Source organism: Pan paniscus, chromosome 10, assembly GCF_029289425.2.
Source record: "Pan paniscus chromosome 10, NHGRI_mPanPan1-v2.0_pri, whole genome shotgun sequence".
NCBI classification, from domain to species: domain Eukaryota; kingdom Metazoa; phylum Chordata; class Mammalia; order Primates; family Hominidae; genus Pan; species Pan paniscus.
Genome location: NC_073259.2, coordinates 87,392,775 through 87,405,779, shown reverse-complemented (window position 1 = coordinate 87,405,779; position 13,005 = coordinate 87,392,775). Strand labels below are relative to the sequence as shown.

General features: G+C 37.9%; 1 protein-coding gene across 16 annotated transcripts in view; it reads right to left on the bottom strand.

The window, feature by feature from the left end:
- SYT1 (synaptotagmin 1) overlaps window positions 1-13,005 on the bottom strand; it is a 588,627-nt gene that overhangs the window by 95,872 nt on the left and 479,750 nt on the right. For all 16 annotated transcript variants that reach the window (XM_063593557.1, XM_055095933.1, XM_055095935.1 and 13 more), the window contains one exon: window positions 2,764-2,881. In XM_063593557.1, the coding sequence (XP_063449627.1) occupies window positions 2,764-2,881 (118 nt within the window). The remainder of the gene's footprint in view (window positions 1-2,763; window positions 2,882-13,005) is intronic.

Genomic DNA, 13,005 nt, shown 5'->3' with positions numbered 1-13,005 from the left:
AGAGAAGCATGATGTTTGAGGGGTGTAAACAAATGGCTAATGGCATTTAAAAAAAAGGCAAAGATTTGTTCTACTGGGATGGATCTTAAAACCATGAGGTCTTAAGACCTCATGAGTAGGTGGCATTTCAGCAACAACCTGGAAGAAGTGAAGAAGTGAGCCACGAGGTATCTGTTGTCTCTCCCAGACACCCCATGGCTGTTCTCTCTCCCAGACACCCCATGGCTGTTCTCTCTCCCAGAAGCCCCGTGGCTGTTCTCTCTCCCAGACGCCCCATGGCTCAATTCTTCTCTTCTTCCAGGTTGTTGCGGAAATGCCACCTACTCAGAGGTCTTCTCTGAACCCCATTTAAGATGAATCCCCAATATTCCTTATCCTACTTCCTGCTTTACTGCTCCATAGCACCTGTTACCTCTTGGTAGACTCATGCTTTTGCTATCTGTTGGTTTCTTTTCTGTTTCCCTACATTAGAATGCAAGTTGCAGGAGGGGAGGGTCTTTTGCACTGTTTTATCCACTAATGTAAACCTAGTGCTCAGAACAATGTTGACTTAAAGTAGGGACACAATATATGTTTATTGAATGAATGGAGGAGTTAATACTTAAGCTGGGCCTAAAGAATGGGTAGGAATTGGCTAGACATTGTTGGAAGGAAGAGAATTCCAGGTGAAGGAAACGACCTAAGCAAGTAATAGAGGCAGAAAGTTGTATAGTTTGTTTGCAAAAGAGTGTGCTCGTCAATTTGGTGAAAATGAGATATGGCATGACATAGGCTGGACATATCTACATTATGTAGACTCAAGTGATTAGAGTGATTATGGCTTAATTCCACAGGCAGTGAGAAGCCCTTAAAATTAGGGCTTTTCAGGATATTTACTCTTTAAATATTCTTACTTAATAATTAAACTCCTTCCAGGTAATTCAAATGTAGGGGCGAACCCAGGTTGTGAGGATCCTGAAGCTAATACGGTTTTGCTGGTTCTCTTCAGAAAAAAAGAATATGAAGTTATGAATACTAAATTAGGTATGACCTTTGGCCTTTCCTTATTCATTTCACAATGCTGAGTTAGTCAGTGCATTGCAGGTACCCTTCCTTCTTTGGGATAGCTAGCAATAACCTCACTATACATTATATGACTGTAAGCCCCATAAAAATAACCTGCTAGACCTAACTTCCCTTAGCCAAGTTTCCAAAATGCCTGCAGCCAGCCTCTCTGATGCCACTGAATGAGAAGGGGACAGACGGTGGAGAAGTCCTAGTGGAAACAGACGGCAAACTGGGATGAACAACTCGTGGTTGAAATATCTCTCTATGATGATGGGAACTCATTTCTGGGACCCCGGAAGAAGCCAGGACAAATCCTATCTGCTGAAGCAGATAGGATGACTTAGGAAGACTAGCAGAGTACTAGACATAGGTTATGAGGGGATGGTTGGCATGGATATTTGGGACAAAGCATAAGAGAGAGGATACAAAGAAATCATGTCATGATAGTTGGCTGTTGAACCAAAGGACAGGGGAATGTTAAAGGTGTCTGAAGTTACCTTAGGAAACTAAGTAATAATCTAGGAGGGAACTGTTATTGTAGTTAAAAATTTCTCTGCATGTTTTTCACTTATAGTCACATTAAATACTCTATACTTCTAGAGAACACTGTGCTCTTTGCTTTAAATTTGCTGTGTTACACTGCTAGGCACAATAAAAACAGCAAGTTATTAAATAGGGTCTTAATGACATGAAAGAATTAGTACAGCTTCCCCAGGTGACTTATTTATAAAGAGAAATACACTCAGGTACCAGGAAAATTTGGTCGACAAATTAGTGGGTAAGTGAGGGGAAGCTCAGCTGTAGCACTTTTTAGCTGTTATGCTTTAGAATAAAAAATCACCATGCTGCCTTAGGATGACCTTTTGAAGTTTGCAATATTTTTATTAAAGAAAGCATTGAATAACCAGTAATGTTGGTTGTAATTCCATAGCCACAAACAATGACAACTGCAGTCAATTTATGATGACCTTGTGGCATATCAAGAAAATTCCTCACACTTTAATGATTTAGCGGAAAATTAAAAATATAATTGATTTAATCATATGCAGAAGAAGAAAAATTATGTTCAACCGTGGAAGTGACAAGTCCTTGAGTTGACTTTGCTTCTGAGCCAGGGTATACTTTATTCACCATGTTTTACTAAGGTTGGGTTGTATGGAAATTTCAATCCCCACATCTCTCCCATCCTCAATGTCAGCTGTGGAATTAAATGCATTACCATAGGGGTTCACTCTGAAACAGAGATTTCATTATGCATATATATTGAAATGCTGTGTCTTTAATAAATGGTATCATAGGAACTATGTTAGGCTATCAAATACCTAATAAATAAGTCTCATGGAAAACATTGTTTTTTATATCATGGGTGAATTTTGACCAAAAACCCCCTCTAGGCTCAACAAAATTATAATCTGTCATAAACACTCTCTTTCAGAAAAGAAGCAAACATTTTCAGCTTTCAATGCCATTAAAAAGACAATTGATACTTTGGCTCCAAAGAAGGAAAATAGATTTCATCTTCTATGCCAATTCCTATAAATTGAGAGTGGCTTCCTGGGGCACTGTGTTGGGATGAATTCTGAGACTGCTTCCAGGCTCCATAGGAAAGAGAACTGTGATCAATTAAGGAGTGGGGAGTCGCAGCATGTGCGCCATGCATTTGGTATCCACGATGAAACAGCATTTGAAAAAAATCAATAAACACTGCAGGCTTACCAGATAAGCCACCCACATCCATCTTCTTCAGGTTCTTTGCCTCCAGAATGACAACAGTCAGCTTACCAGCAGTAGGTACGTAGCGAAGGGAGAAGCAGATATCACCCAATTTCTCTTGCTAAGAAAACCAATAAGAAAGTATTAGCAATTTTTCAAATACAAGTAAATAGAGTTTTAACATATATATTGTAAATTCTTCAAGAGGAGGATTATGTTGATTAGAATTGGAAAATTTTAGGTCCATTGGCATTTACACAGTGGCCTTTCATTGACTAAGGTATCAAGAGTGATAACAGCTTTTTTTTTTTTAAGACCATCTATTTCAGTTTTTAACAAAGATCATCTATACTTTAATGTTCATCAAAATATATCTATAATTCAATGGTGCAGGAAATGAGAACAACATGACTTTTTAAAGAGACTTTGTGCTCTGAATAGCACTGCAAAACTCTTGGCAAAATTTTCATGTTTTTATTAAACAGCTTTGAAATAAGCCTAACACTTTAGTTGAATCAATCGACCTAAATTTTTGTCCTTTTACATTTCAAATAGGATTACCTCTAATACTCTATATTTAGGTTTTTGGGAGAAGGACTTGCATTTGTGTGTCATTAAATTCTACTTATTGATGAGAAATTCTGAATTCCTGATAGCTGAAATGTAACAAAGTATAAGGTTTTGCACTTTTAGTATTACTCATATTAAGTGAGGTCTAACTTTTATTCCTAATTCTAAAAATCTGAGCAGCAGGCTAGAAAATTGAAACCCATAGTAACACAATGCAAATGCATCTCATAACTTCTCATGTTATTTCACTGATACCATACTTTAGGCCCAAAGAACATTCAACAGTCCTGTACTCAGGCATTTTTGAACAACTGATCAAGTGTTTACAATGATGATGGTATAGAGAATTTTACTTTTTTTTCAGAAAAGACTCCTACTGATTCTCCTGCCTTAAGTGTTTTATTTTCTAGGGTGATTAATTAAGAACCAAATTATTGTTCAACATAAGTAGAATTTGCATTCATATTTATAAGCATGTGATAGAGATAGAGAGAGTGCAAGAGAGAGAGTTTGTTGTATGCCCCTCAGATACTGGAGGCTCTAGAGTGCTTTCTGACATGCAGAATTAGCTATATGGCAAATCAAGACTTATTTTAGTGTTTCCCACAATAAAATGTGAATTCTGATTCTATAGAAGGCAACAGTTATGTCAGACTTCTGCAGATAGACTTTTAACATAGGAATGAGCTACAGAAAGCCATATACTAAGGCACTTTCAAGTAATACCCTTATTATGACTATATGTATCTTTATCTATAACTTGACATATGTGTTAAGTCAGCCAGAGTCTCCAGTGTGGAAATAGGTGCCTAGATGTAATTTAACAGGTAAGAAAATGTAATCCACCCCCGTTTTTTCTGGGGGGGGGGTGTATTCATTATATCCATTTTTCAAAAGAGAAAGATTGTAATTTTTCTATAATTGAGAGGTAATACATTCAATGTGTGAGGGAGAAATAGTGCCTCTTTCTGCTAAAGTAATGTCTGTGCTGGAAACATCACCAAATATGTTTATGGCTCCAAGTCTTTCATTTCTTGAGTCCCCATAGCATTTTACCATACATCTCTATGTTACCAAGAACTCTGTTTTTGTCTCAGTGTATATATGTCTTAATTCTCCCACATGATTGTAAACTCCTTGAAGACAGGATCCATCATTAAATTATCACTTTCCACACAGTTTCAAAACTTAAATAAGTGAAAACTTTAGAAAATACCTGTTTTGAATTATCTAGGTCATAACCCCCTTCCACTAATATAAATAATAAAGAGTTACTTCTAATGTGCTGAATTCACCTGATGTGCCTACTCACTCCTAGGAATTAATTTATACAACAGGAGAGGCTAGTGGAATAAATCACTCTTCAGAGTATCTGAAAATAATGAATGGGAGACAATATCATGGAAATTAATATAAAATATGGACAAATTTATCTGAACTTTATGGGACAAGAGAAATGTAAATGAACAAAATTGCTGTTCAAAATGCTCGTTAGGAGGAGGGCTTTTTTTTTTTTTTTTTTTTTCTCGCAGAATTCTGTCTATTTTCCACAATAGCCTCCTTGGGGAACTGATTGTGTTGCAGGATCAGGTTACTCTAACTGTTCTAATTAGGAATTTCAGACATGACTGCTCTCTCTTAAATAACATCTCCCTTTATGGGCCATAATCTAATTCCACGATTAATTTAGGGGCATTGCAATTGTGTTGAACAAAGAAATGTCACAAATGTCTTCTTCCAATACCTTTTTATTACTCAATCTTATGACACATAGGCAGTTTAAAAGATTTTACATAATATTTATCTTCAGAAGAGAGTATTTGTACAGTTTGAAAAAGCATGCTCGGAAGCAGGAGAAATCTGTGATGTTACTTGTAATTTTAAAGTTATGGGATGGGAGAAGAATGAGTGTTTAAGAGAAAAATATGGGCATTTTGGGAGAAAGAAAAATATGGAAAAGTGCTTTTTTTAAAGCACCCTTTACAGATCTACATTTGCTTCATTAGTTTAAGAACTTTAACATGTAAAATTTCATTTGCTCATAAAATTATTGTAATTGATATGCCAAATTGAATGTGTAGTTTATATTAATTAACTGAAGTTACTTTTCAAAAAGTTTTAACATTTTATTACTTCTGGATCTCCAAGATATTTGAAAGCTAGTCCTTGATTTTCCTGAAATTTGTGTCCTTTATGGGCATCAATAAGATAGAGAAAAACTCATTTCCAGAAAAAGGCAAGGAAAATACCCAATTTATACTAACCATTTTCTTGTTAGTGAAATTTTTGGAGGTTTAAGTATATGCTTTCCCTAATGCCCTAAGAATCAGCTTTAATAATTGTCTGCCAAAAGTTTGAAAATTAGGGCAGCTTTCTTTTACTACCTGGTGGTTTGATCCAAGATTAATTGATCTAGGACATTTGCAAATATGATTGTCATGTGTTTCTCACATGTTGGGGAGGATGAGGGACTTGAAGTTTATGTGAAACAAGAGCAAGAATATGCATCCTGAGGGCCGGGCGCGGTGGCTCACGCCTGTAATCCCAGCACTTTGGGAGTCCAAGGCGGGCGGATCACGAGGTCAGGACATCGAGACCATCCTGGCTAACACAGTGAAACCCCATCTCTACTAAAAATACAAAAAATTAGCCGGGCATGGTGGAGGGCGCCTGTAGTCCCAGCTAATCGGGAGGCTGAGGCAGGAGAATGGTGTGAACCCGGGAGGCAGAGCTTGCAGTGAGCCGAGATCGCGCCACTGCACTCCAGCCTGGGAGACAGAGCGAGACTCCGTCTCAAAAAAAAAAAAAAAAAAAAAAAAAAAAAAGAATATGCATCCTGGGGAGGCCCTGATACTGCCCGCAAGAAGGACCCTCACGGCAGGATGATCTGGACTTCTGTGTCATCCCCACAAGGTGTGTTCTATTCTGCCCCAGTCAAAACAAGGCTTGTGTTTGTGGCATATATAGTAAGCCAGTGTTGTTACCCTGAATCAGATTTAAAGACTCACGCCAGTACGAATTTTTGGAAACCAATATTTTCATTTCCTCAGTGAAGTCTTTCACTGAACTTCTGTGATGAGAAGAAAAGCACTTCTGTCCCTAGAGTCTTGTTCTAGCATGTGAAGCTTTTACTATATATCTTGTCCATCAACATAGAGGAATTAGAAGAACTCAATAGTTTTATATGAACAGTTTTACATCAAACTCTAATTTCATAGTTTTGGCATGCCAGTTTGGAAGAAAGATGGCTGCATAGTAATTTATAAACATTTAATATAAATATTTTATTTATCACTCTAAAGTTCTAGAAACCAAGGTTTTCTAAATTAAAAAAAAATGTTTTTCTTTGGTGGGATTATGGTGATGGGGACTAAAAGGGTTCTTGGAAAATTTACAAAGAAAAAAGAAGATACCCAAGTCAGATCCTTGCTGCTCCTTGACAATTTTGTCTACTTTTTTTCTAGAATAGCCCTGTGAACTAGGTACTGTTATGTCCATTTTATATATAAAGACTTTGAGACTGAGAGGGTGTAGGTTACATAGCTGTCTCAGAGAGGAACTGGGGCAAACTCTTCTAACTCAAAATCATGAGTTTTCTTTACTAGTACACTGCTGTCTGGAATGATAGAAACTAATATTCCAGCTGGCCATCCACTTGGTTATTCCACTCTTACTTTATATCTGTAACTAAATTAATGTTCAATACCAATCCCTCCCCTCAACTATTCTTTCCAACATCCTTCTGTCAGGGTCACTAACTCATCTCCATTTCCTTTCTCTTTGTTTTCCTTTATTCACTTAACCCACAAGTCCTGATGTTTCTCATTTTGTAAATGTCTCTCAAGTTAGATCCTTCCTTCCATCCTTCCTTCCTTCCCCTTCCTTCCTTCCCTCCCTCCCTTCTTTCCTTCCTTCCCCTTTTCTTCCTTCCTTCCTTCCTTCCTCTTCCTTCCTACCTTCCTTCCTTCCTCCTGTTTGTCCGTCCTTCCTTCCTTCCTTCCTTCCCTCCTTCCCTCCCTCCCTCCCTCCTTTCTTTCTCTTTCTTTCTCTCTCTCTTTCTTCCTCTTTCTTCCTTTTTCTTTTTTCTTTCTTTTTCTTTCCTTTCTTTCTTTTTTCCTTTCTTCCTTTCTTTTTTTGTCTTTTTTCATCTGTCTTTCTTTCTTTCCTTCCACTTCCACATCCATGTCAATATGACCACCATCTCTATATGATACTTGTCACTATCACTACCACCTTCACCATCCTACACTATGACCTCTGCTACTACCAACACCACCATTTCAATCACCTCCACCTCCATTTTTACCATCAGTTCCATTGTGGTTAAGCCCTAGTGACATTTCTGTCATATTTTCTGAAGTAGTCTGATTAAAGACCTCTTTAGTTATAGTCTCTTCAAAATTCAATGCATACTACATAATAATGCCAAGTGAATGTTTGAAAGGTCTGAACCCCTCTTCCTGACTTTCAAGAAGTTTTACACTTTGCCTCTGACCTAAATGTCTAAACCATTTTCTCTTGTTTCACTGCTTCTTCAACCCTTAGAATATATTTTGAACCTGACCACATGCCTTCATTCATAGGGTTATTACTCTAGTCCAAGTAGGGTGACCAAACATCCTGATTTGTTCAAGATCCTCCTGGTTTAAGATCTAAAAGTCCTGCATCCTGGGAAACCCCTCAGTCCCAGGCAAGCCATGACCAGTGGCAACCTTAAGTCCATGTCATTGTCACTTCTGACCTAGACCTCTGTAATAGCCTCATAATAGCCTCTCTGCATCTCTTCTTGCTCCTTTCTAGTTTCCTTCTCACATAAAAGGCAGCATGATCCTTTTAAAATGGAAATCTGACCATGGGACAATCCTACTCAAAGCCCTTTGAGATCTTCCCTTTTTACTTAGAATAACATCTGTTCCTTATACTAAAAGGCCTGATATGATCTGCCCCCTTCGTATCCTACCACTGTTCTCCAGATTTCACTTCCTCTTTCCAAAACATGCCAAACACACTTCTATCTGAGGATCTTTGCATTGCTGTTCCTTCTGTCAGCAATATTCTCCTAGATACTGGTATGAATTGTTTCATTAGTTTATTCAGCTTTCTGCTTGCATGTTACCTCTTTAGGGACTTTTTCTGTGGCCACTCTATCTAATGTAGTCCAATGCAGTCCTAAACACAAACATTACCTCTCCTCTTGCCCTGCTTCTCTTTTGTCTTAGTACCCGTCATTACTTGACATTCTATTATGTCTATTTAGGTTTTCCTCACCAGAATATCAGATCCATAAGAGAAAAGACTTGTTTTTCTTACTGCTGTGTTCCCAGCATTGGAATAGTGTCTATGCCTACTGAATGAGAACATGCAGCTTCCCTACAACTGAATAAGTCAGGTTGGTCTTTTCAGCATCTTCATTTGTCATAAGTTGAGTTCTCTGAGGAAGCAGACTCAGGCAGATTTTCAACATGAGGTTCACAGGGGTGTGTCCTTTAGATCAACCCCTCTTTGGGAGTGAGGGAATCGGGATTACACAGGTTGAGAAGTTGGGCTGTGATACAGTTACATCAAGACCTCAGTCAATTCTATGGGGAACTCTGGAGCTGGGAGAGTTCTTCAAACATATTTGGAAATGGGGCAACAAGGATGAGATTTTATCATCCTGAATCCCCCAAACATTGGATGTGGGCTGCTCCTACATCTTGGGTGAGCATCTTTTCAGCTGAGGGTGATGCCAGGAAGGGGGAACTCAGTTATGAGCTATAAGCCATCAACACTCCTGACAGCCCAGTTAATAAATGCATTGGTCATGAAGATGGTACAAAGATTGGGAAGTTTGCTACAGCAATCACTATTTCTCTGTGAGCTATATTCCTTCCAGTTACCAGACTTTTGCTTAGTTGGAAAATCCATCTGCAATCCTTTATTCCCTTCTGCCTAATCAAATTACTCCTAACCATTAAGCCCTAGTCCATGTTCAAAAAAAAAAAAAAGAAAAAACAAACACACAAACAAACAAAAAAACCTCCTTACTATTCTAGCCCACTTGGATCTCTGCTAGCAATTGCTTTATAGCTGGTAGAATGGTGCCTCGAGATTACTTTTTCCCTATTTATTTCTTACATGTGAGCTCAACTCACCTTAAACTCCAGAAGAGCAGGGACTATATACTACTTTTCTATGCCTAGCTCCAGGCACATAATAAAGGCTTCTAAATAATTGTCAGTTGACGGTATTGAAATGAGGTCCTCACCAGTCATCTGCTTTGTAAATAGCACTGATGTTAGTGCTTTAACAACAGTGTCTCCATTTTAATCCAGTCAAGTAATGAATTTTTTTTGGAGCTCCTCCTTTGTACCTAGTGCTATGGACACTGTCATATTAGCCCTGTCATGAAACTAGAAACAAAACCATTTCTGGAGGTATAGCTTTTATAAGATAATTTCAAGACCCTGTAGGGTTGCAGCCAACACATGAGTGCTTTTGCTGGTGTGATTATCTCATGAAGGGGCCTTATTACTATTAGGAATTTCAGCTTTATGTGTAATTTATTTTAGTCAATTGCCTTGATCACTAGGTGGAAACTGCCAGTTAGTGTTAGAAAAGTTCCAGCTGTGAGATTCAGAAAAATTAACCTGCTCTTTTAGAATATACAGCCGACAATCAGAAGGCAGCTTTGTTCTGAGCAGCTTGATAATTTCATTATTTTTTTAAAAATGCAGCCATTGAATAGACACAAATTAATGATTTACTAGACAACGACAAAAATACCTTTCCTTTTTGAAAAGCATTATAGATAATTAGAACAGAGGTCATCTCCAATGGATAAATAAAAAGCTTGATTTAAAATGAATATTTATTTAATGGCTCTGTAGCCCCATACATCGTTTTATGTGGAAAAAGATGGGTTCATTTTAGTGACCTTTGCAAATGGGGCTAAGTTCATACATTTGATGGAAACACTGTACTCTTGAGTGAGTTTTTCAAAAGTACCTGAATTAATGCTGTGACATTTTAAAAGGACATTCTATTTATGTTAATTGTAGGAAGATTTTTCTATGCGTTAAATTGGCAACAGATTCTTTGATGAGTAGATGGTTTTTCTCTGAGGTTGGGAGTCTTGTTTAGAGGTGACATACAAATGGAGACCCAATTATCTCTCAAATGAAAATTCAGACCATTTGCATAGTCCCCATTAGTAAAAATACTAAAACAGTCTTCACTTATATGCAGGACAATGTTAGGTTTTTAATTTTAATAAGATAATACGTGGCTTTAAATATATCTTTTGGGTGGTAGCATTTTTCAACTTCATTTTATTCCGCATTACTCTCATACTCCTGAAGTATCTGCCAAATCGGTATTTACATCTAATGGACCAGATGGTCACAGTGTGAAATGTTGCCGTGTAATGTGTTCAGGCTAGAAAGACTGAATCTGGCCTAGTCTACAAATGTATAGTAAATTGTTCAGGTGAAAGAGAGTGTATCTTTGGATGCTTATTCTTTAGGCATACTCTGTAACTCATTGGTTTATATTCGTTCATTTCTTATTAAAAAATAATTACTGAGTTCCACCACAGACTCTTCTAGGTTCTAGTCTAGGCTCTATGGATACCTAGATGAGTAAAAATATAATGCATTGACTGTACCACAGAAGTGGCACAAATGCTATAGGAGGTGAAGATTGAAACCTTCCAGGGTCTAGTAACAGAACTAAGGAGAGGGGGACTTTAGAGATTTATTCCCTCAATAATCGTTATAAATTTCTGCAAGCCACCCCGAATGCATGTTCTTTGTAAAACCAATGTGCTGGCCATGCAAATGCAGCTTTAAGACAAGCCTTCTAGTTTTCCCCTTTTAACCAGAGCTGGTGTCTGTGGGAGGAGGAGGAGGGCAGGGGACATATAGGTGTCCTGGAGGAGCGGTTACCTGGGCTGAGATAAGGAAGGTTCGGCAGGAAGTCAGGATGAACCCTGTCCACAAGAGGGCATGAGTGTTCTAGGCACAGGAATGCATGTACACAGTACTATATCCCTTGAACAGCTTAAACCAAGTTACCCTTCTGTAAGTGTAAAATTCATGTAATTTAATTGAAAATGGATTTCCACTTTATGATTTAGAAATTCAAAATTTCCTTATGATGTCCATAACTTATATTTTGATTAACTGATACACTTGTGGTTCCATTAGAAATAATAATTCACAGAAAAGCAGATATTCTGATGTGATCAAAATAAGGATGAAAATAGAAAATGAAAATGCTTCTTAAAAGTGACAGTAGGCCGGGTGTGGTGGCTCATGGCTTTAATCCCAGCACTTTGGAAGGCAGAGGCGGGCAGACTGCTTGAGCCCAGGAGTTTGAGACCAGCCTGGGCAACTTGGTGAAACCCTGTCTCTACAAAAAAATACAAAAAAATAGCCAGGTGTGGTGATGCGTGCCTATAGCCCCAGCTACTCAGGAGGCTGAGGTGGGAGGATTACTTGAGCCCAAGAGGTGGAGGTTGCAGTGGGCAGAGATCGTGCCACTGTACTTTAGCCTGGGAGACAGAGCGAGACCCTGTCTCAATAACAAAAACAAACAAAAAGTGACAGTAAAGTACAGTATAGAGTGGTGGAAAGAGCACTGGACCGCCATGTGTATTCATTCACTATTTTTTGGTATAACTGATATTTATTGGGTACCTCCTCTGTGCCAGGCACTGTTCTAGGCACTTGGGCACAGTGGTCAGTAAGACACGTAAAGTCAACAAAATAACAGTAAAATAAAAGGCATGTTTGGTGAGGTATGTGCTGTGGAAACATGTAAAGTAGGTGGGGGATAAGGATAGCAATTTGAAACAGGAAGTTCAGGGAATGTCTGTATAAGAAGGATTTGAAGGAGGTGAAATGTGGTCAACTGCTTAACCATCGGGATCCACCTTCCTTGTCTTTATAAAACAGGTCTGGATAACACGGTCCTGAAGGTTCTTCTGGCTGGGAAATCATATATTTCCATGATTTTACTTTATTAGAGCTACTTGTCTAGTTTTTCTCTCTGTTTTACTGGACTGAACTAATAAATGGGTGTTTTAAGCCATGGAGTTTGTGGAAATTTGCACATGCAGTTGAAACCAGTAAATGCACTCAGTTCTTTCTCTCTATCCTTTCCCTCTCTTCTTTAGTTATCTTCATTGCAGATTTCATAAGGTAATCCATTGGAGTATGAGAAGAAAATATTAGACCTTCTATTTATATTTACTTTTATCCCATATTTTCAAAATTGTGTTTCATTTATATGTTTTATAAAACACATCATATATTGGTATAGCACAATATATATATGATTTATAGAAAGACAGAAATATTGGGAGTATGTGCCAAATATTTTATTACTGACAAAAGACAAAAATAACATTTGAGATCTTTCCTTCAAATTAAAATATGCTTAGAAGATTCCTAAGTGACTTTGTAACAACATAGACTCTATAGTCAGGCTACTCAGGTTGAATTCCCAGGTCTGCTTCTTATTACCTACTAAGCCTCAAGCAATGTACTTTCTCTTCTGTGCCTCACTTTTCTCATCTCTAAAATGGAAGAATAGTGACAGAGTCAGTAGAATTACATCAGTTAGTATGTAAAAAAGGAGTTAGAAGAGTTCCTGGCTCACAAAATGTACTGTGTGAGTGTTCGCTATTATCAT